Genomic DNA, 27516 nt, shown 5'->3' on the forward strand with positions numbered 1-27516 from the left:
ATCCCTGCTGTGCTGTCAGACTTTTAGCAGTTTAAAATCTCCTGGATTGGCTTCAGTTGCCTCCAGGAGATTAAGCCCGATTCTGGGAGACTCCTGGCAAATCTGTAAGGGTTGGCAGCTGTAAGAGATCATATGACACTTGCAGAGACTTCTCACTAACCTTGTACACAGTAAGTTCCAGCACAGGACATGCAATGTTCACTTCAGACCTGAATTCCAATTGATGTGATCTACAAGACAAGCTGAAAGAAAATGGTAGCCTTAAAGGTGGGGTGGGTGACGTTTAGAAACCAAAATCCTGTCCTCATCCTACCCCCATGTCTACCCCCAGAGGAGATAGCTCAAGGGAAAATCTTGTCAGAGGAAGCTTGTGGAGTTCTTCTAACCCCTTCTCCCTTCCTTTCTTCTGTGTGCTCTTACCCAGCAGGGGGCATCTGTTGCATGGATATTCACTAATACACAGCTAGGCCCAAAAGCATTCAATAAGCTTTAATATCCAGATGTGGTGATGTTGATCAGAACCTAACGACGATTGCACAGAATGTAGACACAGACTCAGGCTCCTATTGAAAGAGCAGCATTGCAGAAGACCTGCTTTAGAACCAGTCTGAGCTATCCAAAGGTTCACAAAACACTTAATATTGAGTAGGCTGTATATGTAACACTCACCTCCTGGGTTTGGTGTACTATCCCATGTAGTGGTACCGAGGCCACTTAGAGAAAGAGATTGAGTTTGCTCTACAGCCTTAGCTAATAGCCATGTGGCTTTTAGCTCATGCTGTAGAGGCTCACGCACTAAGCTCCAGAGGCCCTAGGTTCAATCCTGGCAACTGGGATCTGTTGGTGTTACATATACTAACACTCCTCTTTCTGACACCATTTAGTTACTGATGGGAGATCAAGATGTTATTACGGAAGTCCCAGCAGCACTGAAACGGTTGGCCAAATACATGGTGCGTGGCTTCTATGGGGTAGAGTACGCACTGGTCCTTGATGTATTGATCCGATACCCCTGTGTGAAGGAGGATGACTTGTTGCTACTGCTCAAGTATGAACGCAAACAGTTGCGCACTGTCCTCAACACACTCAAGGCAGATAAATTTGTCAAGCTGCGCATGCGGGTTGAAACAGGGCCCAATGGGAAGAGTACAAGGCATAATTACTACTACATCAACTACAAGGTGCTGGTGGATGTGGTGAAGTACAAACTGGATCATGTGCGCCGGAAGATAGAGGCAGATGAGCGGGATTCAACTACTAGGTCCTCCTTCAAGTGTCCATCTTGCTTCAGCACTTACACAGACCTGGAAGTAAATCAGCTGTTTGACATATTCACAGGTATGCCAGCTAGACTGCTCATCCACTCTCATCCTTCAGGAAATCATTGGCAGCATTAAATGTGTCTGGATCTGTGCACATTTCATAATAGAACCAGGTTGATTGGGTTATGTTTTTGGACATTTGCCCTAAAAAAAAAAACGTACAAGGAAATAATTGGACTTGTAGAATGAGCTGTGGTGACATGGAAGGGTATTCTTGTAGCTAAAATGCAGCCCTGGGATTCAGATTAGTCTCAGCTCTGCTATGGACTTGCTGTTTGACCTTGGCCAAGTAGTTTAACCAAGTTTTACGTGTCTTTAATTTCCTCACCTTTTAAAATGCAAGTAAATTCCCATTTCATCTCGGTGTTGTGAGGTTAAATTAATTTAATGATTATAAATGCATGAAGATCCAGAGGCAAGATGCCATAAAGTATTAATAAAACAATTTGAAATGCTATATTTTAACAACATTAACTAATTCTCCTAACACCAGAGGGGGAGGTATAAGCATCCCCATTCTACAGATAGGGAACTGAGACATAGAGGTTCAGTGTCTTTCCAAAGCCACGAGCAAGTCAGGAGCTGAGCTGACATAAGAACTCAGGAGTTTCTGCCTCTTCTTCAAGCCAACTGAACCAGAAGTTGCATTTCAGATTCACAGGACAAGGCATTGGGAAGTATGATGCAATGGCAATCTGACACCTACACTATAAACATCTGGGTAGCTGGTAAGGATGAATGAATCAGAAAGAATGAACTAAGCTTGATTTTGAGATTGTAAAGGGAATTTGCAGGGCTGTGTGCTGGCAAAATCCTTGACTTGTAAACTGAGCAAATTTTATCTGTAATCACTGAAACAATAAATATGGAAGCAGCTGAACGTGACACTTTTTCAGAGTCACTGTTCAGAGTAGGACTATACATTTCAAACAGGTTCCTTGAGGTAGAGGTACTGGTTTTCACTGCAGGATTCAGCTAGAAACAGCACCATTGTGTTTAAAAGGACACTCAATTTAAACATCAAATCTGCCTGAAAATATTTTACCTCTTGTTCCATGTTACATCTAAGATGAGTGAACGAGTATAAGATATTAGAAGAAACTGACTATACAGAAGATGTTGCTAAATGCACAGTTTCTTTCCTCTGGTAGTCTCTGTGGATCTTTTACACAACAAGTGTGTCAAAATCAGAGGCAAATGTGTTTGTAAAACTCTCATTGTTCCCTAGGATTCAGAGGCAGGACTAGTATCAGCAACTCCTTTTTAACAAAATTTTTTGAGATTAACGGATTTCAAGTTGATTGTGTCTCTTCAATAAATGGTTGTAGCATGGAATTGAGTTGTTCTTCAAAAGTCTTGTTTATTGGGGGAGCAAACTCCTTGGCAAAGTTCTCTGCTAAATTTTTGTATCTTTTACTAACTTGTGAATTTCAAATGGGGGTGATGTTGCAGAGACTTTCCGCTGCACCTACTGCAATGCTGAAGTTGAGGAGGATGCCTCTGCGCTTCCCAAACGAGATGCTCGAACCTTGCTAGCAAAATTTAACGAACAGATCGAACCCATCTTTGCACTGCTGCACGAGACTGAAGATGTTGTTCTACCACATGATTTGCTTGAGCCTCAGCCAACAGAAATTCCAGAGCTATCAGAAAGGTATGAAGAGAAATCTCTTTTCAATACATGTTATAACTTATGGAAACAATCTTTTCTGGCTCGTTTCTTCCAGAGCATAATTTAAACTAAACTTGTAAATCTTTCTTCCCATGTAAGAAGGGGACAGAAAGTGGCCCAAGATGATGAGGTAAAATCATGCTGACTAGAATAATGAATTGTCTTTCAAAAGGCCACTAAGGCCTGTATTTACATAATTTAGTTCTGTCTCCTGTGCATCTAAACATTGGCACCTTTTCGTCACTGTGCCTTCCTTAAAAGTACCAGCCTACTTCTTTTCTGTATCTGCCTAAAATCCTGATAACTGCTTAAAAAATTAGAACTAACACACTTTGCTAGGCTCTCCTTCACTTCTTTCCCTCCATCTTATTTTTCATGCCAATCTCTTCCTTCTCCTATTATCTCCAACCCAGTTATCTGCTCTCTTGCTCCTGACTCCTTCCGCTCCTGACCTTAATCCCCTTCAGTCACTCACCTGTCTCACTTTCCTTTCCACATTCAAACATGCCCTTGTTTTCCTCTTTTTAAAACTCCATTGGATTCACTCTCGCAGAACCCTCCTCTTCCTGTTCCCCTTCAGCCTCTGTTCCTACTACTCTGCACTCAATAGTTTCTAACATTTTCCCTCTAACATTTTCCCTCCAACTTTTTGCCATGTGGCTTTCTCCAACTTTCCTTCACAGACATTACTCTCAAGAAAGTCCCCAATAACTGTTGCTTGATCAAGTTAAGCCCTCTTCCACTGTCCTCCCCAACCCCATGGCAATGTTTCTCATCTCTCTGCTCCCTCTGACATGGTATGTGTTATTCCCATCTCAACTTTGTTCCCGCCCCCACCCCTTTCTGCTTATCTGAAGTTTTTGTGTTGATTCCCATGGTTCTCTACATCTTTTTCCCCCTCTATCTTCCATGAATGACTTGTCCCTCATCATTGATACCATTACTACTTGACTCCCATATTTGCTTAGATGACAGATTATTTGTGTTTTGTTTTTTAACTTTCCCACTTAAGCCCTATCCTCTCTTCTTTTCTTAATCCTTCCTATTACCCAAGCTCACAGCCTTGATATCACTTTTGATTCTCCTCTGCCTCCTTTCCTGCACTCCCGGGCCCTCAAGCACATCTTACTGCTTCTTTCTCTAAACTTCCAAAATTCCAGCCCCCCAAAACTACTTGTTGGCAGGTAACGCTAACACTTACTCCTTGACTACTGCTATTTACTTCTTACTCACTTTCAGCATTCTCTGTCTCCATCCCTATTTATATCTTATTGAACACTTGCCCAACAACTCCTTTGTCTCCTCTAAACTTTATCCTTTTACAAAGTCTAGAATGGAGTCTCTTTAATGCTGCACTGCAACAAGTTCTTGCTTAATATATGCCAAGTTCAATGCATAGAAAATAATAAATAAACGTAAAATCCTTTTCTGTGCAACATTCTAGTTTCACTGTTCTTTCTACTCTATTTGTCTTGTATTGTGCCTGAGTGGTTTGTGTTTGTTTTTTTTGTTTTTTTTTTTCCATAACAGTTTAACATACAGACCTGTTATGTTTGGCATATCTGTAGTGTATGGCACTCTTAAAAACTCCCAGTTATTAAAGGTGTGTATTTACCTGTCAAATTCAGATTTTTTTTCACATTGGGGGGAGTTTCTTGCTTCTTAAAAGTTTGTTATATTTCTCTCTATTAATTTGGGCTACTCTTGTTCTCTTTACTCTCTACTGTCCTGTGAAAACCATGATATTAATCTTGACAATACACTTGATCCAAAAATGTGCTCTAGAAAAGAGTATGCAGCTATTAAGGGCTCAGAACCACACACACGTTAATCGTGGGTTGGGGAGGAGATAAAATTATCTCGAGATATGGTGTAGCTGGCCAAACTGAAATTAATCTTGTGTCAGTTTCCTTGATTTGAGAGATGTGGTGGTGGTGGTGTGTTTTAGTGGGGGGGGGCTTTTAAATACCCTGGAGTTTGGGAAAGTGACATCCTGGAAGCAAGAATTAAACTTTTTTTCCCTTCAGCTTTGAACAGAAGGTGTGTTCAAGCATCCTGGACTCCAGTACCCATCCTGAGAAATGGGCCAACAAGAATTCATCTGTCCCTAATATGTATGTTCAAAACTTGGTCATTGATGTCCAAGATTCTGAACCAAAGAAGAAAGGGAAGGAAAAAGTGACTAAAGAACATCCTATATGGATGACACAAAGTACTGTACAAGGAGCATCTTCATATGCAACTGACTCCAGTATTGGTAAGACAAAGTTCAAGACCCTAATATTTGAATGTATGGTCATGTTTTGATATGTCCTTGTAGTTAGGAATGTACTGTAATTGATTATCTCCTGACCACCACCTTTGTAGCTGGTGGATACTCAGCACTTTTGAAAACTGTCCTCATGTAGGTACCTAAATACAGATTTAAGAACCTTGCTTTAGCCACCAAGTTCTGAAAAATCCCAATCTTTTAGTAGCCTTATATTTTAAAATATCTTCTTGAATGATGTATTCTATGTAACAATACATCTTTGTAAAGCTCTTCTAAATCTGGGAATAGCAGGAAACTGAATGCTGCTTTAGGGATATTTATATCTGTACAAGTACCTATGTAGGAGACTTCTGCTAATAGAGGGCTCTTTAAGCAAGCAGACAAAAGCTTAACAAGATTCAATAGCTAGAAGCTGAAGCTAGATAAATTCAAGCTGGAAATAAGATGTATTAAGAGGGTAACTAACCATTTGAAAATCTTGACAAGGAATGAGGTATATATATTTTTTTCCCATCCCTTGAAGCCTTTAAATCAAGGTTGGGGCATCTTTATAAAAGATGCATTCTAGCTCAATCAGACATTATGACTTGTGATATATAGGAGATAAGATTAGTTTATACTAACTAGTTCCTTCTGGCCTTAACAAACATAAATCTATACAGGACAAGATTTTTCAAATGCTAGTAGTGATTCAGCATGTTCACCTAGCCTAGAGACACTTAAAGTGTACTAACATTCAAAAAGTGCTGAGCACTCTTTTTTGAAAACTGGGCCCTTTTGGAGCACCAAGTTTGAGAGACACCTTATTCACTGATCACTTCTGAAAACGCTGGCCTCCGACTCCAAAAACTGAAGATGAGGTTTGGATTAGATTTATAAACAAAGATCTGAAGGCTTAAAGGAATACACCTCTACCTCGATATAAGCCTGTTCTTGGGAGCCAAAAAATCTTACCACATTATAGATGAAACCATGTTATATCAGACTTGCTTTGATTCCCCCAGAGTGCGCAGCCCTGCCCCGTCCCTCCCCAGAGCACTGCTTTACCACATTTATACCCGAATTCATGTTATATCAGGGGTAGAGGTCTATTATGTACATAAGGCTGAGGAGGGCAATCTACTGATAATCAGGAAACAAGTATTAACCACAGAATAAACCATTAAAGTAGGTCAGTTTAATCAAATATAATCTTGTTCAGAATTTTTCAGTTGAGGAGTAAGTTATACAATGTGCCAGATCCAACTACAAAAAAATCTTTACTGGCTCAATGCTTCTAAGGTAACTTAAATATATTTCAAACATAAATCTAATTTTATTTCCTAACTGATACATCTGGTGCTGAATTACAGAAGCAGCCAGGGTGCCATGTCTAGAAAACCTTTGAAACAGGTATGCTCAATATCAGATACAATAACTACAGCTGAGGTGGCGCACTCTATTTTAAAGGAGGGCTGGAGGTGCATTTACTGTCCTTCGCTCTCCATCCCATTTTAATATACTTCATATACCCTACTTATAAATGAACAGGGAAGCACTCTTTCCATTCACTTGTGAAAGACGTCTTATCATTTGATTGCAATTGTCAAACTTAAGTAGGATTGTTCAAGTGGCAAATTACGGGTCTGTTTACATGTTAATTGTGTGTGGCTTATTTGGTGCTCTTTTGTTTTTGGGAACAGAAACGTCCAAAGAAACTGATGACTCTGTTAAGGAAGCTGTTCCTGATAATGAAGTAATAAGGACTCTTCTCATCCATGAATCTAAGTCTTCCTCTGGCACAGCTCATCCCCCTCCTCTTGCCAAAAACAAACTGCTTGAGTCAGAAAGTGACACCAGTGAATCAGAGGAGGAGGCCAAACATGCAAAACCTGCGGTAGTTAAAGCAGCAGGGAGTGACTTGGAACAAGAGGAGCAGGAAACACTGGATCCTACAGTAATGGTTGCTGGACAGGCCCACTTGTACAGTGAAGTTAGTGCCAATCCAGATCTAGTGTCACTTATGACAGACGAAGAGAGAGAAATTTACATTAAGGTGGGACAAGAAATGTTCCAGTCTGTCTTTGAGTAAATGCATGAATTAAAAAGCAGTTATACTGCACATGTAAATTTTTTAGATGTGCTGTGTGAAGTTCCTGTAGTAGCTTAACCTACAGTTGTTGCTGGGTGAAACACATATAAAGTTGAGGATATTTTTGTGAAGGTGGTGGTATAGTCTAAATTCTCTCCTTGGAGAGCTCGCTATTTAATTTTTACTTCTGTTGCTTCTCCAAAGCAACAACGTGAAGATGTTGCAGATAACCTTGGTTGTTTCCATATAGTTCCTGTTTGTGAAACAGTCCTAAATTTTGTTTAATATGCTAAGTATTGTAACGAAGAGACAAAATGTAATGCTTTAATTACTTTAGAAGCAGGAATCATCTTGTCTGATCAATAAATAAATCACACCAGGACACAATTGTCTGAGTGCTAAAATAAATGCCTAAAACCAAGTGACCAAACCTAAAAGGATTTAATGGGTCATGTAATCCATATCCCTGCCAAGGTGATGTTAAATTAATTTCCATTTCTTGATAAGTGCATTAAACTCATTGCTGCTGTAACTCCTTTGTGCCAATGTGTTCAACCATTCTTCTGGGGTGGATGCTTTTATCGTGGTGGAGTATAACAGCCAGAGCAATCAAATCTCTGCACCCAGATTTCTAGAGTTAATACTAATACTTGAAATCAAAGCAATGAACAATCATAACAGCTTGATAGCTAATTTAAAAAGAAAATTGTCTGGATTAGCAAAAACTGTTTTTGCCCTCTGGCAACCCCAAAGAAACAAAACCAACCCACACAGCTAAAAGATTACCAAGTGCTCTGTAACTGATCCCTTTGGGGATGGGTTGGAATTTTAAAAATAAAAAATCTCAGTGTAAAGTGTGAGCTGAAGTCCCAGAGAAGAGGTAGGTTCCTCCATAGAAAATCACCTCATTCATAGTCCAAGGCCAGAAGGGATTATTGCAATCATCTAGTCTGCCCTCCTGTACAACACAGGCCAGATGCTTTTACCCACAATTCCTAGAGAATGTTAGGGGGAAAAAATCCAACCTGATTTAAAAATTGCCAGGGATGGAGACTCCATCATGACCCCTGGTAAACTGTTCCAATGATTGATTACTCCTACTATTAATTTCTTGTTCCCAGTCTCAGGTGCTCTAGCTTCAACTTCCAACCACTGCAGCGTGTTGGCCTTTGTCTGCTAGACTGAAGAGCCCGTTATTAAATAGTTATTCCCCTGTAAAAATCTATAGACTAATCAAGTCACCCATTAGCCTTCTCTTTAAGCTCAATAGAGTGAACTCTTTGAATCTACCACTATGGCATGTTTTCTAATCCTTTAACAGTTTCTTCTCTGAACCCTTTTGAATTTATCCGCATCCTTTTTGAATTGTGAGCACCAGAACATGACGTACTATTCCAGCAGAGGTTGCACCAGTGCCAGATACAGAGGAAAAATAACTTCTACTTTTACTGAAGATTCCCCTCTTCATGCATCCCAGGATGGAGTTTGCTGTTTTGGCCGGTGTCACACTGGGAGCTCATGTTCAGTTGATTATTCACCATGATCCCCAAATCTTTCAGAGTCAGCTTCCCAGAGAGTCCTCCATCCAGTAGGTTTCTATGGCCCGTTGTTGGTTCTTATATGTGTGTTTACATTTTAGCTGTATTAAAATTCTTTGTATGCATGATTTACCAAGTGATCCAGACCGCTTTGAGTCAGTGATAGTTCTCTTACTTATCATTTCCCCAACTTGCTGGCTGCAAATATTTTCAGTGATTTTATTTTCTTCCATAGTCTTTAATAATAAATTGCATATGTTCAAGAACTGATCCCTGCAGGCCTCTCACTAGAAACATCTACTCAGTGATGATTCCAAGTCTACAATTCAAGACCTATCAGTTAAATTAAACCCATTTAATAGCATTTTAGTTTTTTAATCAATGTTGTGCTTTTTTTAGTCATGAAGAGTCAGGCAGCATTGGTGAATCCAAGATAGAGCTTACATTGTTCTATGAAACTAAATACACACAGATTTACCATGTTACTTCTGTTTTGGAACTAGATTGTGCTTCAAGCAGTAGTGGCAGGTATTGTAATGTGCCTTTGGTCCCTAAAGGGTTCCTGGCCAATTCCTTTTTGATGTAGTATTTGATTTCCTCTAAGCAATAGTTACATTTTATAATGTTCTTGAGTACCTTTTTGCCCCTGTATCATGTTTGGTGATAAAGCCACCAGAACACTGGCTTAAGTTCACTTTCTCCTGCAATCCTGTTTAAAGTACTATACTCCCTTCTGGTATTATGCAATGTAATTTAAGTTATGCAACTTTCATAACAGGATGATTAAGCAAAGGAGGGAAGGATGAGTTAATGGGATCCATGGACTAAAACTACAGTCGGAAAAGAAGTGAGGCATTGACATGAGAACTATTTTAGCTTGGTGGAAAACGCAGAAGCAGCTTTATTCCTCCGTAGATACATCTGCTAGTTAAGATGCCTCTTACAAAAGGCAATAGCTCTAAGGCAGAGGTTCTCAAACTGGGGGGTCACAAGCTGTCAGCCTCCACCCTAAACCCCACTTTGCATCCAGCATTTATAATGGTGTTAAATATTAGTGTTTTTAATTATAAGGGGGGGGGTCACACTCAGGTTTGCTGTTTGAAAGGGGTCACTAATACAAAAGTTTGAAAACTACTGCTCTAAGGCAGGGGTCTTTTTGCTATTTCAAGTGTTGTGAACACTTATCAAAATGCAGGACTGCAAAGCTACAGAAGTGATATCTGGATCAGCCCACAGAGAACATACTGCAGCAATTTGGCCTCAAATCATTTTCCTTGGAGAATGAAATGTTAGGAGCCTTTAGTGTAACTGATGTGAAAGTGGGTCCTGGAGACATTCTGAGGGCTAGTTTTCTGTTCAGTTCTTGATTAAACAGCTGAAGTTGGAAGTCCAGACATAAGATGTCTGAGGCCTTGGACCAAGTGACTACTCACGTGTACACCCCACGCATTGACTGTAGTAGAAAAACTTCTGTCTACCAAAGCAGACAGTTATAGCTCTTTCTATTCATCTTCCCCTTAGTGGTTCAATGCTGATGTACAAATTCAGAGAATGCCTTGTTCAAAGAACTTTGAAATTCTAAAGAACATCTTAAAGCACTTATCACTATGAAACAGTAGTGATGTCTCCTCCTCTAGTTGTTGTAACTGCAACAAGGAAGATTGGTTGCAATATTTATTGGTCAAAACAATCTTTAGTTCAATGGCTAAAGTAGCATAACCTTCTGGCAGATTCCCAACCCCATGTTTGAACCATATGTTTAAAGATCTGCAGGCTTCAAGAGTACCACACATCTTAGGGGTGTCTTTTTGGCTTTGATCCAAAAGTAAAAGACGGTTACTTACCTTTGTAACTGTTGTTCTTCGAGATGTGTTGCTCATATCCATTCCAGTTAGGTGTGCGCGCCGCGCGTGCACATTCGTCAGAAAACTTTTACCCTAGCAACTCGGTGGGCCGGCAGGTCGCCCCCTAGAGTGGCGCCATCATGGCGCTTGATATATATCCCTGCCGGCCCACCCGCTCCTCAGTTCCTTCTTGCCGGCTACTCCGACAGTGGGGAAGGAGGGCGGGTGTGGAATGGATATGAGCAACACATCTCGAAGAACAACAGTTACAAAGGTAAGTAACCGTCTTTTCTTCTTCGAGTGATTGCTCATATCCATTCCAGTTAGGTGAATCCCAAGCCTTACGTAGGCGGTGGGGTCGGAGTGAAATGTGGCAGAATGAAAACTGCTGAGTCAGAGGCTACAGCATCTCTTGACTGTTGAACCAGGGCATACTGCGAAGCAAAGGTATGGACCAAGGACCAATGGAGCTGCGCGACAGATCTCGTGGGTAGGAACACGAGCCAGCAAGGCGGCAGATGAAGCCTGAGCCCTGGTAAACTGCACGATGATGTGGCTTGGGGAAAATATGAGCCAAATCATAACAAGTTCGGAAGTCTGCCATCACCCGAGATGTGATCCTCTGAGAGGAAAACAAGCAAGCCCTCCCTTTGGCCCGCTACCGTGACAGAGCTGGGGCACCTTACGAAATGGTTCTGGCAGCGCAATATAAATGCGAGCACTCCACAGATGTCCAAGGAGTGCAATGGTTGTGCCCATTGCGTTGAGCTGTGGGTAACATGAAAGGCCGAAACCACCTTAGGGAGGAAAGCCGGGTGCGGTCATAACTGCACCTTGTCTTTGTGAAACTTAGTGTACGGCGGAACCCTCGTAAGAGCTCTGAGCTCGGAGACCCGTCTGGCCGATGTAACAGCTACGAGGAAAGTTTGTCGTCCAGGACGGGTATATCAGAGGGCCAGTCGTGAACGGCTCGACTGGGGGAGACATAAGTCTGATTAAAACTAGGTTGAGGTCCCAGGTTGGGGCTGGCGGCGCACCCGAGGGTGCAAGCTCTCCAAGCCCTTGAGGGATCTCGAACCCATAGAGCATGAGAACACGGAACGTCCACCTTAGCCTGGCTGGAAGGTAGAGATGGTTGCTGAGTGTATCCTCAGCGATGATACCGCCAGGACCTGCCGCTGAAGGCCAGAGGTAGGCCAAATAGAGGGGGTCGAGACCTCAGCAGGAGCAAGATCGAGCGTATTGCAGCTGTAGAAGAAACGCTTCCACCTGGCCCGGTACGTTGACCAGGTGGAAGGCTTCCTGTCACCCTGGCCCAGTTACGCAGCGGCCACACCGTGAGGCGAAGAGGCTGCAGGTCCGAGTGACGAAGCCTGTTGTTGCCCTGAGTGATGAGGTCTGGGTGGGGTGGCAGGGTAATTGGGTCTGTTATTGACAGGCCGAGCAACGTGGTATATCAGTGCTGCCTGGACCACTCTGGAGTGATCATGATGATGCGCGCTCTGCCCCTGCGGAGTTTGAGCAGGACCTAATGAACCAGTGGGAACAGTGGGAAGGCATAATGGAGTTGGCCTTTCCACGGCATCAGGAATGCGTCCAAGACCGATCCTGAGGAGAGACCTTGGAAGGAGCAGAACATCTGGCATTTTCTGCTCTCTCGGTGAGCGAACAGGTCTATGTGAGGAAACATCTCCGCTTCTGGACAGCAGAACGCCTCACATGGGGCAGAGTGATCACTCGTAAGACAGGAAAGACCTGCTGAGTCCAAGCGCCAAGACGTTCCGAACGCCTGGGAGAAAGGACGTCACCAGCTCCATCGAGTAGGCCATGCAAAAGTCCCGGAAATGGATGGCCTCCTGACAAAAAAGGGGGGGGGGGAGGACCATGTCCCTCCCTGGATACTTATGAAGCACATGGCCGCTGTGTTGGCTGTAAACACCGAGATACAACGGCCTCGCAGCTGCCGCTGGAACCCCTGGTACGCCAGGCGGACTACTCTCATTTTCGGGGCATTGATGTGGAATGCCAGCTCCCGAGAAGACCAAAGGCCTTAAGCTCGGAGGTGACCGTGAGCACTTGAGCAGAGAGATGACGCGTCCGTCGTCAGGGGCAGTGAGGGCTGGGGCGGAGGAAACCGCCTCCCTGCCCACACCAGGGAGGGAGTTAGCCACCACTCTAGGGAGCCTAAGGTGCTCGAGGGAACGGTGACTACCATGACCATTGGCTCCCTGTCCGGGTGGTACGCTGAGGTGAGTCGGACTTGGAAAGGACGGAGGCGGAGCTTGGCATGTTTGGTTACCAACTTGCGGGCAACCATGGACCCAGGAGACTGAGACAAGTACGAGCCGAGGTCGTTGGGAAAGCCTGCAGACCTCAGATGATTGTTGCCATCGCCTAAAACCGCAGTTGTGATAAGCAGGCTCCGGCTAGGTAGGAGACCAAGATAGCTCCTAGGAAGTCCAACCTCTGCGTGGGAACCAGAGTGGATTGCTCTATAGTAATCATCAGGCCTCGACCTGTGAATAAGACCGTGACGATGCCCACGCGCTGAGTGGTTTGTGTCTCAGAGTCTCCTCGGATAAGCGAATCGTCCAGATACGGAAAAACGCATATCCGACATCAGCGAAGGTAGGCGGCGACTATGGCCGTAAACCAGAAGTACTGACAGTCAGCTAGAAAGCGGAGGTATCTCCTGTGCGGAGGGAAGATGGCGTAGCGAAAGTACGCGTCCTTCATATCCAGGGCGGCATAGTAGCCCCCAGGAGGCAAGGATGGAATAATGGTTCCCAGGGATACCGTGCAGAACTTCAACCTTATCCTAAACCGGTTGAGTCCGTGCAGGACTAGGAAGGTCTGAGACCTGCGTTCGAGTGGGGAACTAGGGCATAACGGGAGTAAAACCCCTTGCCCCTTTCGTCCATCGGCGTCTGCACCTCTTGTACGAGGAATTGCTCGTGAGAGAGGTCCCTGAACGGGGACACGGCTGGAACAAATTAGAGGTGGTATCTATGCTCCACCGTGCGCAGGATCCAGCGATCTGAAATTAACTAGGGCCACGCCAGGAGAAAGCGGGATTGGGATCCCGGTCTGTGACTGGTACACCGCCCTCAGGCGCACCTTGGAAGGTTCGTCTTTGGTCCCAGTGGTAATTGCAAGGGACCTTGACCTGGGCTCTTTAGGGGTCCTGACGTTCGTCTGCGACCGCCTAGGCCTCGCCGTTTGCCAAAGTCCTGTCTCTGGCTAGGCACAGAGTATGGCGGGTGGGGGCAGAAAGGCCTGCGTTTGGTCGCTGGCAAATGCATGCTGAGAGAGCGCATTAGGACCCTATTGTCCATTAGGCTTGGCAGCCTGGGGCTGTCTTTGCCGCGAAAGGCCTTTACCACAAAGGGTAAATCCTGAATGGCATACTGCAGCTCCGGCCGGAGGTTTAAAACCTGGAGCCATGAGATGCACCTCATGGCGACACCAAAGGCCAGAGTCCTGGCTGCAGAGTCTGCTGCATCCAACGAGGCCTGGAGGGATGCTCTGGGTACCTTTTTCTTTTCCCCCGTCCTCCAAGACGGCAGCGAACTCTTGGCCGGTTTCGGGGCTGGCGCCCGCTGGCCATCATATCAGAATCGTGGTCCTGAGCATAAGATCTGCGCATGTGGGATGACACGCATGCGTGTCCGGATGGCCATGGAGGTACTAAAAGAAGGCACAGGCAGAGTCTCTGACTCTATCGGACCTTGCCCAACTCGGCACCGGGAACCGGCACCGGGATGCGTACCGGTACCTGGAACGAGATCCAGACCCGCAACCAGAATGGTGCCTGGAGGTCGACCGAGATCTCGAGGCTCGGGGAGAGGCTACAGGAGTCAAGGTACCTGTCGCGGTGCCGGGAGTCGGAACGGTGCCGATAGCGGGTCGGCGAATGGGATACCGACCGGTGCAGCGAGTGCAACTAGTACCAATGAGGAAAACAGCACCGGGACTGCAAGTGGTGTCGGGCGTGCCGACAGGATCTGGAGTGTCTGCGGGACCGTGATCATGAACGGCGCCGCTCTGCTGTGCTGACAGAGGATGGTCACATGAAGAGACTGTATTACCCGCACCGGCGGTGCCGGGGTCAGGCAGCATCGACTCTGTCATGGCAATGAGATCCCTCGCCGTTGGTAATGCCTCCAGCATGGAGGGAACAGCAGGCTCAACCACAGTGCATACTGGGGAGCTGTCAGGCACCGGATTCGACGGCCCTCATGGGACCGGGATGGACGGTACCGAGGTCGTCAGCTTCGGTGGGCGTCGGTGCCGGGCGATCCGAGTTAGATGAGCTGTGTGGCTGCGGTGCCGTCGGCACGGAAGCAGCAGGAGCAATAAGCTCAACCACGGCGCGCGCCGGGGAGCCGTCAGGCACCGGATTCCACGGCCCTTGTGGGACTGGAATCGACGGTGCCGACGTTGTCGGTGCCTCAGAGGTGTCGGTGCGGGGCGATCCTACTGAGACGAGCTCTCTGGCTGCGGTGCCGTTGGCACAGAAGCAGCAGGAGCAGTAGCTCAACCACGGCGCGTGCCGGGGAGCCGTCAGGCACCGGATTCTACGGCCCTTGTGGGACCGGGATCGACGGTGCCGACGTCGTCGGTGCCGCAGCAGGTGCTGGTGCCAGGCGATCCGACTAGACGAGCTCTCTGGCTGCGGTGCCGTTGGCACGGAAGCAGCAGGAGCAGAAGCTCAACCACGGCGCGTGCCGGGGAGCCGTCAGGCACCGGATTCTACGGCCCTTGTGGGACCGGGATCGACGGTGCCGACGTCGTCGGTGCCGCAGCAGGTATTGGTGCCAGGCGATCCGACTTAGACGAGCTCTCTGGCTGCGGTGCCGATGGCACGGAAGCAGCAGGAGCAGTAGCTCAACCACGGCGCGTGCCGGGGAGCCGTCAGGCACCGGATTCTACGGCCCTTGTGCGACCGGGATCGACGGTGCCGACGTCATTGGTGCCTCAGCAGGTGTCGGTGCCGGGCGATCCGACTTAGACGAGCTCTCTGGCTGCGGTGCAGTCGGCACGGAAGCAGCAGGAGCAGTAAGCTCTACCACGGCGCGTGCCGGGGAGCTGTTAGGCACCGGATTCAATGGCCCTGGGGGACTGGAATCGACGGTGCCGATGTCATCGGTGCCTCTGCAGGTGTCGGTGCCGGGCCATCTGACTTAGGCGAGCTCTCTGGCTGCGATGCAGGTGACACGGAAGCAGCAGGAGCAGGGGGCTCTACCACGGCGCGTGCCGGGGAGCCGTCAGGCACCAGCAGGAATTGTAGGCTCTCTCAACCTCGGAGGAAGGGAGCGGTGCCGAGTTGACTTCGGTGCCGGCGACGGCCGGTGCCGAAAGGCCTTGGCAGTACCGGCGGAGTCCGGTGCCGAGGAGGCGCTTCTGCCAGCCGCTTGATCATCGCTCGGCGCCCAAGGTGGAGGGGTAAGTGAAAGTCCCGCTCCTTTTTGTTCTCGGCTTAAAAGCCTTGCAAATGGGGTACTTAGCTGTCAAGTGATTCCCTGAGGCACTTCAAACAGGAGTCGTGTGGATCTCCCTTCGGCATCGGCTTCTGGCAGGCCGAGCCCATTTTAAAACCCGGTGAGCCGTGCATGGGCTCCGGCACCGGGTTCATGGAAGGGGCTACTTCCTGAACCCCGCTAACAATTATCAATCTAACTATGTTAGCAGAGAAAAAACGTATAACTATACAAATATATATATAAAAGAATTATAACTGTATAACTATACACGAGAACTACGAGTAGCTAGGGAAGTGGAGGTCAGCTAAGCCGCGCTCCACTGTTCCAACGACCGACACGGGCGGTAAGAAGGAACTGAGGAGCGGGTGGGCCGGCAGGGATATATATCAAGCGCCATGATGGCGCCACTCTAGGGGGCGACCTGCCGGCCCACCGAGTTGCTAGGGTAAAAGTTTTCCGATGAATGTGCACGCGCGGCGCGCACACCTAACTGGAATGGATATGAGCAATCACTCGAAGAAGAAACAATCCTTATCAGTTTACTCTATGCAGAGATTAGAGAGACTTGCCCCCTCTGTTCATTTATCTCCCTGCCCCCCTCCCCCAATTGTACAGAAGTTGAGCAGTTATTAGGGGGTCTGTATTACTCCTCTAGTCTGGACTCTAGTAGCATTGCAGCTGCTGAACAGCTTGTTTCCCCAGTTGGAGAGAATGACTTCCATTGTCTAATGATCAGCAAGCAATAAGGAAAGGAACAGATGCAATTACTGGAGCCCCAAAGTCAGGGATGCTTTCTGCACCATGTAGGGGAACTGCCAAAATAAGACCTTTAGGATAAAGGGTTAAACATTTAAATCAGGTATTTCAAAAGTTACAGTTCTCTTAGTTGGTACCAAAAGGCCCTAATAGTGATAAAATACAAGCTATTTTTGTTTGTCTACAGTTCTATAATGTACTGCTATTAATTTTAAATGCACTGATTCCTGAAACATGCATATTCACTTTAAGGATTTGGTTACATAAAAATAACTGTTCTCAATATACCTGAACTAAGAAGTTAGCAATTGAAAGATTGCTGGGTTGATAGCTAGGGAAATCTGTTTAGTTCAAATATTGATGTGTACTGTCAAGTGTTAACTAACATTTACAAAATGCCAATTGGAAACCTAGAGTTAAGAAGTGTTAGTCTTGCTTACGGAATGCATAATGTGTTAGTTTCTAAAATCTTGACTGTATGCTCATATCTGAACGGTTAAGTGTATTCAGTTTATATTAAAATTACAAAGTTCAAAAGTGAGTGAACTGGACGGAGCTGGAACAAGGAAAGATTTAGTTTTTAATTGGACAGCAGGAGGATATAGAAGCAGCAACTACACAGTTAAAATTGGGGTACAGAGGCAAGGAACAGGCTCCATGTCTTGAACTTAGAGCCCTGTGAGGTGTGTGTGTGTGTGTTTTTTGTTGTTTGTTTTGAGGTATAGCACTAATAGTTTCATGACTTATAGGGGATCATATTACTTGGGGGAAGAGGGGACAATACGCTAGTCTGAGATCATCCTTGGGAACAATGACCAATGCAAGTGTTATTTGAAACTGACTCTTGTAAAGTAGGCTGTTAAAAAAGAAATATTATAAGTATCCCTCCACACTTACTTCCCCTATGGAATTTGTCACCAGGTGCTATTCAAGTTCACTGTTAAGTGGCAGTGACTGAGGCACTGTCCTTTATGCCCGGGAATAATCAGACATACCCTGGACAAACTAAACACAACTGAATCTAGTCAGTTTAGAAGTGGTTTATGATTATGCCAATTTAGTTTGTCACATTTTCCTATTCCTTACATTTTGCTTGTGTAGAAGACCTATATAAAGGGGGGCAAACTGATTATATAAGAAGTGCTCAAATGCAGATCAAAGAAACTTCTCTCATAACATCTCAAATTATTGTAATAGACAGTTGTAGGTAAACACATTTTCGGAGCCCTTTAAATTGTTTGCAGTGTTTATAGCAACATTGGGCCCACCCTCATTTAAATTCAGGGTTGTTTTTTTAAATCCAGCATCCATCATGTGTAGGAAATAGTAATGCTTTCTATCTCCTCTCCAAAAAGTTACTCTACTTAATATTTGAGTTCCCTTAAGTTCTCTGATTTCTGCCTCCCACAACTAGACATATTTAAGTTAAAGGTAAGCATTCATATTACTCTAAGGCTACACCTACTCTACAAGCTAGGGGTAGTATGCCCAACTCCTTTATAAATACTCAGTAGCTCAAGGAGAGCTAGCTTGACTAAAAATAGCAGTGCAGCTACGGTAGCACTAACAGTAGCAGCACAGCACAGCACATACACACAGGATGCAGGGATAGCGTATTCAGTACAGTTAAGTCATACCAGTGCTCCTGCCACCACAGCTACACTACTTATACTCCTGCTAGCTCTTATACACACTCACACTAGGTTGATATGTGAGCTGGGACACTCAGTTCTAGGTTATAGTGCAAACATAGTCCAAGATGACAAACACTCCTGTTTTCCTTACAACATCAATCATCTGCTTGGGCAATTAACAGTACAGCTACACCTACATAGTACTGTACCAGGTGAAGGGGAAAATCTTTGGGTTTTTTTTTTTTTTGGAAAGCTACCCTCCCCCACAACAGATTGATAGGAAAACTGACAGCATCCCTTTAAATGGCACACTGTACTGTCTACAAATAAGCATTCAATACAAAGCACTGCATGTTGTGCAGGAGAGCTGGATGCCTTCACACAGCATCATAAGAACTTCTCCAGAAACTATAAAATAATGGTTCAAAGACTTTACAGACAAGTCCAACCTTTATTTAAAACTACATTTTAAAATTACTAAACAAATCACAATGAATAAAAAAGATTAAGACAGAAAAAGAACAGTGCAGTAACAGTAACTAGAGGATTCAGTTACAGATGTTTAAACTGCTCTGGGCCGAAGTTGGCATATCTATCCTAAAGGCAGTAGTGTGTCAAACTAATTGACATTTTTATACAGATTCAAATTCAGTGAAGTTTGTGCCAATTTTCTATATGCACTGGTATATGTGGAGAGGGGCTAAGGAGGAGTTTCTGGAATATTTTTTCATGCACTTTGGGCTCCAGCAGTTTCTGCAAAATAAAAATTGTACTCATTAATGTCCAGGAACAATTACTGAATCTCAGATACATATCTTAACAGGTATATGTTTAAAAGTATTGCTGAGAACATCTTGACAAAACAAGTCCCTCCTCATTGTTGTCTATACACAGTATGCACATTGTGTTAGTTGAATAGGTGCAATCCATTATGTGGGTACTCTGATTTCATATAAAAAGCATCCTAATGCAGTTACCAACTTAAGCAAAATTGAAGGAGGGTACTCAACCCACACCAAATGTCCATAGAAGCAAGCTCCATCAATTTAACTAGATTGGTTTAGAAACCAATCAATTAAATGCAACTTGTGGGGAGACCAGCCCTTAGTGCCATTAAATGTGAATCTAACATTTAGGAGGAAAATTAGAATGTCTTGTTTCAATACTAGGCACTGTTTCAGGCAGTGACTGTTGCCATTGCACTAGCACCCTTTAATCTGACAAACAAACGCATGCTATTGATTCAAGGTTTTAAGACAAATTTTAAGTTCTATTTTTTCCCTTAAAAATTAGTTTTAAAATTCTCTTTAAATTCAGGGCAGAATTAAAATAATGAATTTGTATGTCAGTTAGCCTAACAGTCTATTGTAGTGTAATTTTTTACACTCAAAATATGTCATATTACATTTCAATTTCTATCAGAAAGTAAACCAGAAAATATCAGTTTAAGTAACTAAGACCCATAATCAGTAAGGTATACCCAGGCTTTTAAAATACCATTTCTGGTTTTGTGACTTGCATCTTCATATCTTGAACAAGAGAGAGAGGGTTCAACCTCCTTTCCTTGTTCTTTAAGTATTCCTCTTAGGCATCTGAATTACATGTCTAAAAATGTCATCAAGAGATTTCTGGTTACATCAGACTTAGGTGACTACTTTTTAAAAATCTGCTACACTTGGGTTTTTTCCCTGTCATCCTTCACCTGTTCTTTCCTCTATTCAAAATGTAACTAAAGCATCTCACCTCGATGCAGCAGTCAATGCAGATTAAGACTTTATGTACAGATCTGACCCCAGTTACCTATGAACGAAGGCGTTTTGAATCACATAACAAAAAAGTGTATTAAACACTAGTAGGCTACTCCTGGGGGAATTCTGCATCACTGTGCAGGTGCAGAATTCATGTCCTCCACAGACTTCTTTGCTTCCCTGCAGAAAAGTGTCTTCGGATAGGAGAGCAAAGGAAATCCATAAGAGCAGTCACACAGCACTCCCTGGCAGCACAGACAGGTTGATTTGGGCACCAAGAGCAGCCAAGAGAGATGTAAATCACACTCCCCCAGTGTTGAAGGAGTGGGCAGTCATGTGTGTGAGAGAGAGAGACAGACACACCCTGTCCCTCCCACTCACTATTGCAGCATGCTTGGCATGGAGGAGAAGGGCTTCTGGGTGTGTCTGAGGAGGTAGGTATGTCTTTGTGAATTCCCCAGGAGCATAAAACAGGTGTAAAAGTTTTAAGGCTCCTTTACATGGCCAGAGTGGTGTAAAGGACAGCATGGCCTTATAAATATTTAAATGGTTAGAACTGGTCTAAATGTCTGGACTGAAAAAGTACTCCATAAACTATTTGCTACTGAACTTTCTGGAGATGGTCAGTAGCCAATATAAATTGTGAGTCTGATTCCCCAGCCCTCACTGGCTCTTCAGTTACCTATGATGTAACACTGAGCATATGGCTGCATATATTTGTTGACTAATAACTAGAAAAAAAAAAGGGTCAAACCTAGCTACATTACTATTAGGCAATGTTTTGGGGGATTTCCTCCAATGCTCCCCACTCCCATTCTCCAAACACTGCATTGTAGTTTAAATAAATTACCGAAATAATTGAAACCAGCATGATTATATTGCAGTATTTTGATAAACAAAATATGCAGAATTTTTAATTTTTTGGTGCAGAATTCCCCCAGGAGTAGCTGATGTATAACTTACAATATCAGATCCTTCCTTACCATTAACTTTCCTTAGAAAAGGATTGCTTCTTTAGTCACAGTCAAGAATATCTTGACAGGTAAAAATTAGTGGAAGCAGCAGCAGAAAAAAGAACATTTATGTCAATACAAATTTTCCAGTATGTCACAATGAAAACTGATACACTGACAATCGGAAGATTGAGTTTTCTTGCTTTACTCAGCAATAATCCTGAAGGTTTTAGACCCTAAAAAAGCTTAACTCTCCCAAGAGGAGATTCATGAGTTAGGAATTTAAAGAATCTCTCACCAGGTTCTTTCAGTGTTTGAGAGTCTCCAGCTAATTCTTCACCTTGCGTTCCATCACCATCTAGTATTGCATCAGACAAAGTGTTAGTCTGGGCCTCAGCCATCATTTTCTTCATTAGATCTGCCTTGGGAGTGGATAAAACAAATTAGTTTCCAGAGTCATATGTATTTCTTCCCTCCCCACATCCCCTCAATTTAAAAAACAAGACTCAGTTCTGTGATGGCCATTTCTAAGTACAGAAAAGCGCAAGCAAAATACCTCTGAATAGACTGTGAGTTTAAGGGGCAAGTCTTCAACTTTCACAAAGTCATCTTCATCAGACTTTTGACTTATGTTTCCAGATCCAGCTTCCTGTTGATGACAGAATTTGACATTTTAAGAAGAAAGCAGAGATGCATAATTCTGTTCTAATATAGATATCTGATAATTCTCTTAAATATAACTAAAAATAAAAGAAATGAAGTGCCTGTGTGCTCAATTTAACCTACAAACTGAGTGAGTCTGGAGAGAAGGCTTAACTTTGAAATGACAAATTTTATATTCAAGACAGACAATATGGAAACTCAAGCTATACGTACATATTCATGCACTAACACAGGTGACTCTGTATCAGGGCTGCCAGCCATGGAGCTTTCTGGGCTTCCTGTCAAGGATTTGGTTTCTGATATCTGAATTTCATTTACTAGTAATGAGGGGCTTGGCTCTTCAGTTGCTGACACCTCAGTAGCAGTAACAGACTCAGCTGCACTGACTGTTAGAAGTTGCTTATTCTCCAACATATTGAGATAATGAGGCAAAATAGCAGGCACATCTTGTTCATCTAAAAACACAAAACATTTTAATCCAGACATGGATTTTGACAAAGTAAACGGCTTAATTTTTTTTTAAATGTAAATGAACAACAAAAGCAAGTTTCCAGCAGACATTAGTCAATTTGTCTTTGACATGAACGGAACAGGAACAGAAATCAAATTTTGCTGAAATATTTGAGAGGGCAACAGCCCTGTTAACACTCAGTGCAAACTAAAATGAACCTATTTAAAAGCCAATATATCAAGTTACAGATACCACATATTAAATATCTTCCTGAAGTTTACAGGCTAACCTTAAAGTCAAGCATCATTTTGTAAATAAAGAGATCAATTGTGGCAAAAAACTTGACCAATCTGCCTAGTTCATAGATCAGATTCATAGTAAGCAGTTCAATATTTTAGGCTTTTTTTTTTTTAAAAAAGTTATTTCAAAGAATGTATAAAAAAGATAATATAAAGCCATAATTTACAAGAAACTCAGTAGGTCATTTTAAAATATTGTCTGTGTATAAACAATGACATCAAAATCAAATATTTTAAGTTTAGAAGTTAGCGCAATTTTTTACTGGTAAATTGCTACAGTGCAAAACTACACTCATTTTAAAGTTGTTTGGCACTAAAACAGAGTAATCCTTAGCAGTGTTTTGGAAAGTTAATCAATCTGCAGTTGTTAAACCACAGATTTGTTAAGTCTGTTAATTTAAAATTCTCATTTTTAAATTAGCTTTTTAAATCATCCACAAACTTTATATCAAAACAAAATATAAAATACAATCTTCTGAAGGCAAGGTTAGTATTTTTTTATGATGAGTCAGCATATTGTGATTAAGTTAGTTTTCTTCCCTACACTGAAGATATTAAGAGAGACTTGACACTATTCCCAGGGGCGGGTACAACTTTAGAACAGAATGGTGCATGTAGAAAGGATCTGACATGAATGTTGAAGTTAAAGCACAATTATTATGAGGACTGATGGGAACTTAAAGGGCAAACGTACAATGTGAGGTGCACATAACTGTCTCTTTTTTTTAGTCTGTGTATGCTCTTCTTACATAAAAATTTTAAACAGTACAATGTGCAGAATTTCTTAATATGTTTTGCATGACTGCTGAAGCCCTACAGAATCCACAGAGCTAGAGTTGTCAATCTATAAGAGGAGCATGTGTCAGTGCAGAAAACAGACTACTGCTAATTGTCTGTAATAGAAAATAAATCTTAGGTGAGAAGACGCAACCATCATGACATGCAGTAGACTGGCCATCTTTTGCCAATAAGTAGCCAAGAACAGAAGGGCAATTTATTTTTGGAACAGTTATAGGAGTGCTGACATTTTCCCATCACTTCTCTAGTAGATATGGATTTGATTTAGTCCCCATCTAAGATAAGATTTCTCACACAGGAAAGATCACAAATATTTTTAAACACTTATTATTGACAATGAAGGATGAAAATGGCAGGGAGTGAGAAGTAGGCACAGCAGCAATTATCTGTTGACTATGAAATTTAAGCTTTATGTTCCAGTTTACTAAAGTATTATCCTCATCAGCTATTATTCAATAGCATGGGTTATTTCTTCTCTTGATACAAGAATATTCAATTAAAATTGTGTGTGAACCATATCAAAACAATCCATAAAGTTATACCATGGACAAATGTCAAAATGCAACTCTATCACTCAATTATATTCAGGTTTCTCTTTTAAAATGCTTGTTTTTTCTCATTTAATACAATTAGATCTCAGCACATGCAAGATCAGTAAAACAATCCAATTTAAAAAAAAATGAATATATTCTTACAAGTTTAGTCAACTTCTTCCTTCTTGTAGAAGGCAAATTTACATGAAAGTGACAGTATGATTTTTTTTTTGTTATGTACATAATTTAAAGTTTTATTCAGATCTTACCTTTAGCACTAAGAGATTTCTGCTTAGTTGATAAAATCTCATATTCATTTGGTTTATCAGATTCATCTATTGGAATCTATATGGGAAAAATCATGTTTGGATGAGAAACTTCTATCAGGGAGAGTTTAGTAGTTCATCTAGTCTTCCTCTCCCTGTCCCAAGTCCCCACACCAGTTATGCTTGTTCCTTACAGTATAACTGCCAACATCTTGTCTATATTAGTTTAAATACTTAGTAAGTTCTACTGTTTATTCCTGTTCTACTGTTTACTTCCTTTTATCTTATTAGTCCTCATCATAAACCCATACATCAAACTGAAAATCTCCTCTATCAGCATTTACATCATTCAGTACTTTTAGGCAGTTATACTTGCCTACCTCTTAGGCATTTTAGCAAAATGAACATGTTTTTAAAAGGTCTTTATAGGTCAGTCCTTCCAACCCTTCACTCACTGGCAAATTAAGGAACAAGTCTCTAGAACCAAATCATCAGAAACTCTTGAATGAGTATGAACAATGAAGTGGCTCAACAGCTAATAAAATACTGAACTTTTATTTTGGAATCGCTACCGTACTAGAAGGCTAGAGAGTAGCCAATAGTTGTACCTATTTTTAAATAAAAAAAAAGCTCTAGAAGTGATCCTTAAAATTACAACCTACTAAACTTACTTCAGTACAGTTAAACTGTACTGAAAAAATTTAGAATAGAATCATAAACAAGTATTGGCACATGGGATGATGGAATGGCTTCTGCAAAGGCAAATGGAGTTTTAGTTACCAACAAAAGAATGAAGAAAGAACCATCACCTGACAATGTATCTGGACTTTCAAGAAGTCTTTGATAAACTGTCTTAATATCTCTATTTCCTTGCCATAAATGCTATAACAGAAAAGATGGAAACAGTTGCTGTGTTCTTTTAGAAAACTGAGTAGCAAGGATATGACCAAACCTTTTTTACTGTAAGCTATCATATTACAATGAGAATAGGTTTCTCTGTCAAATCCTTTAGTATAAACTGAAGTTACATTCATGCCCACATCTACAAACAGTTATCTTGCATTTTGAAAGGGGGCAAGAGTGGGTTTTTTTTTAAAATGCCGATTTCAAGAGTTAAATCCAGTTTAAAAAACAGACTGAAAAGAGATCATCACTATGGGGGGTGATCTTATAAAATACAAGTGTTGGAACAGCAGCTTTTATAGAGGATATTTAATACCTACAGATTGTAACTGAAATATGTAGGGACACATCATGGGACCTATGAAAGGAAACCACTCTCATACCAAAGCTGCTTTTTAAAATGCTAATGAGAGAGCAAGGCTTTAAACTGATGCACAAAACCAGACTGTAGCTGAAGACTACCCTAGCGAAGTATCTGTTATAAAGAAATCATGAACTTTAACCCAGCAAAATTCAAACTGAAATTTATTTTAACAGTGAAGGATGTGGTACATTTACTCTCACTTGGTGTCTTTAAATCGAGACTGGATCACTCTACAATATATGCTTTAATTCAACCATAAGTTGTTGGGCCAGATGCCAGGAATCACTGTGTAAATTCTGATGGCCTGTATTATGCAGGTCAGACTAGACGACTGTACTGGTTCTACTTCTGATCTTCAAAATCTATGAAGGTAAGTGATGGGACTAGATGAATATGAAATCTTATGTGCTCACAATCTATGAGACCTGCAAACTTCTCTGAAAAATCATCCTATTCAAAGTCAACTCTCTTCTCAAATTTTCTCTCTTTTTCCAATTTGGTGGAAGGAAAAATAAAGGCTTTATCCATCTAGTCATTACTTATTTCTAACAAAGCAACAACAGTTTGACATCACAAATGGCTACTGAGCAAGTAGGTGTTCTAATAAACTGAACTAACATTATTCACTGAAGGTGGGAAATGAACAGCAGAAATATTAAAGCTGGAAACAGTGAATTTAAATAAAGCGTGAGATGCACCCAAACTGAGTGGCATCACAGGGTCACAATGCAACTCCTGTTTAGTGTGACCACCTCTGTCTCCACTTATGGGGGGGAGAATTCACCAAACCGATGCAACCACACAGGCCAGGTCACAACACCTGCAGTGGGGAACCTGGCCCTGTCCTATGGGACAGGAGCCACTGTGCGGGGGGGGGGGGGGGGGGGGCGCGGCGGGGAGAGGAGAGGGGATTGGATGAGTGCAGTGTAGGCTCTTTCTCCAAACCCTTCCTTCTCTCCTCCCCGCAGGTTGCCTGCCCTCTCCTAGACATGGATATATTGTGGTTTTTACACACGTCTGCTGTGAAATGTATTAAAAATTGGCATGCCAAATTCTAGTCTTAATTGTAAGGCCAGAAGATACAACTGATCATCTAGTCTGACCTCCCACATACAACACAGGCCATAATTAACTGCTGTTTGAACAACTGCATATATCTTTTTGAAAAACATTCAATATGGATTTAAAAGTTTCCATCATGAAGAATCCACCACAACCCTTGATAAGATGTTCTAATGGTTAGTTATCCTCACTATTAAAAAATTACATGTTATTTCTAGTCTGAATTTGTCCATCTTCAACTGCTAACTATTGGATCTTGTTATACCTTGGCCTCCTATATCGAAGAGTCCTCTTATCAAATTTCTGTTCCCCATATAGGTACTTATAGACTGTCATCGAATCACCTCTTGGCCTTATCTTCTTCATTAAATGAAACAGGCGCAAGGAGCTCAGTCTATCACTAAGAGGCATGTTTTCCAATTCATTTATCACTGTCACAGCTTATCTCTGAATCATATTTAATTTATCAACTACCTTACTGAACTGTGCACAGCAGAACTGGACACAGTATTCCAGTCAGGTTACACTAATACCCAACAAAGAAGTAATATAGCCTCCCTACTCATACTCAAGACTGCCTGATTTACAAATCTTTTTCCCATCTGCAAACTTTATCAGTAATGATTTTTCTTTCCTTCCAGGTCATTGATAAAAACATTAAATAGCACAGGATCAAGAACTGATCATGCAAATATCCTTACCAACAAGAACTCAAGAAGACTGTGTGACAGGAAAAAGGGTATCCATGTATAACATTTCTTTAAAGCAACCCTAGTAAGTAACAGAAGAAAGGACTGGCAGTTCAAGAATACAATGCATAGACAGCTTAGCTAGTTGGTACTCATAAAAATATTTTAATGAAGGGAAGTTAAGGTTTTGTAGAA

General features: G+C 42.6%; 2 protein-coding genes across 10 annotated transcripts in view; one reads left to right on the forward strand and one right to left on the reverse strand.

Annotated features, from left to right (window-relative positions):
• Nucleotides 1-406: 406 nt before the first annotated feature.
• Nucleotides 407-27514, forward strand: LOC127048242 (general transcription factor IIE subunit 1-like). 2 transcript variants are annotated; one of them, XM_050947852.1, is made up of 5 exons: nt 407-1338; nt 2775-2976; nt 5022-5251; nt 6949-7301; nt 27274-27514. In XM_050947852.1, the coding sequence occupies exons 1-5, from the start codon at nt 891-893 to the stop codon at nt 27295-27297; spliced, it is 1257 nt and encodes a 418-aa protein (XP_050803809.1). In that variant the 5' UTR covers nt 407-890; the 3' UTR covers nt 27298-27514. The 2 variants fall into 2 exon arrangements, with proteins under 2 accessions (XP_050803809.1, XP_050803808.1); XM_050947851.1 differs by lacking the exon at nt 27274-27514 and having other exon boundaries at nt 6949-7757.
• The window catches only part of PCM1 (pericentriolar material 1), a 94119-nt gene continuing 85626 nt past the window's right edge, over nt 19024-27516 (reverse strand). For 7 of the 8 annotated variants that reach the window (XM_050947259.1, XM_050947265.1, XM_050947266.1 and 4 more), the window contains 5 exons: nt 24307-24382; nt 22170-22411; nt 21850-21942; nt 21592-21715; nt 19024-19345 (listed from right to left, as the gene is read on the reverse strand). In XM_050947259.1, the coding sequence (XP_050803216.1) occupies nt 19320-19345; nt 21592-21715; nt 21850-21942; nt 22170-22411; nt 24307-24382 (561 nt within the window). In that variant the 3' untranslated portion in view covers nt 19024-19319. Of the gene's footprint in view, nt 19346-20335; nt 20393-21591; nt 21716-21849; nt 21943-22169; nt 22412-24306; nt 24383-27516 lie in introns of all 8 variants that reach the window. The other variant, XM_050947261.1, reaches the window with a different exon arrangement.

The sequence above is a fragment of the Gopherus flavomarginatus genome, chromosome 3 (assembly GCF_025201925.1).
Source record: "Gopherus flavomarginatus isolate rGopFla2 chromosome 3, rGopFla2.mat.asm, whole genome shotgun sequence".
Taxonomy (NCBI): Eukaryota; Metazoa; Chordata; order Testudines; family Testudinidae; genus Gopherus; species Gopherus flavomarginatus.

Excerpts from the sequence above, each read along its gene's own strand:
- LOC127048242 (XM_050947851.1), top strand. The coding sequence starts at position 891 with ATGGGAGATCAAGATGTTATTACGGAAGTCCCAGCAGCACTGAAACGG. Across the intron at positions 1,339-2,774 it reads GCTGTTTGACATATTCACAG|AGACTTTCCGCTGCACCTAC; the intron begins GTATGCCAGCTA and ends GTGATGTTGCAG. Across the intron at positions 5,252-6,948 it reads TGCAACTGACTCCAGTATTG|AAACGTCCAAAGAAACTGAT; the intron begins GTAAGACAAAGT and ends TTTTGGGAACAG.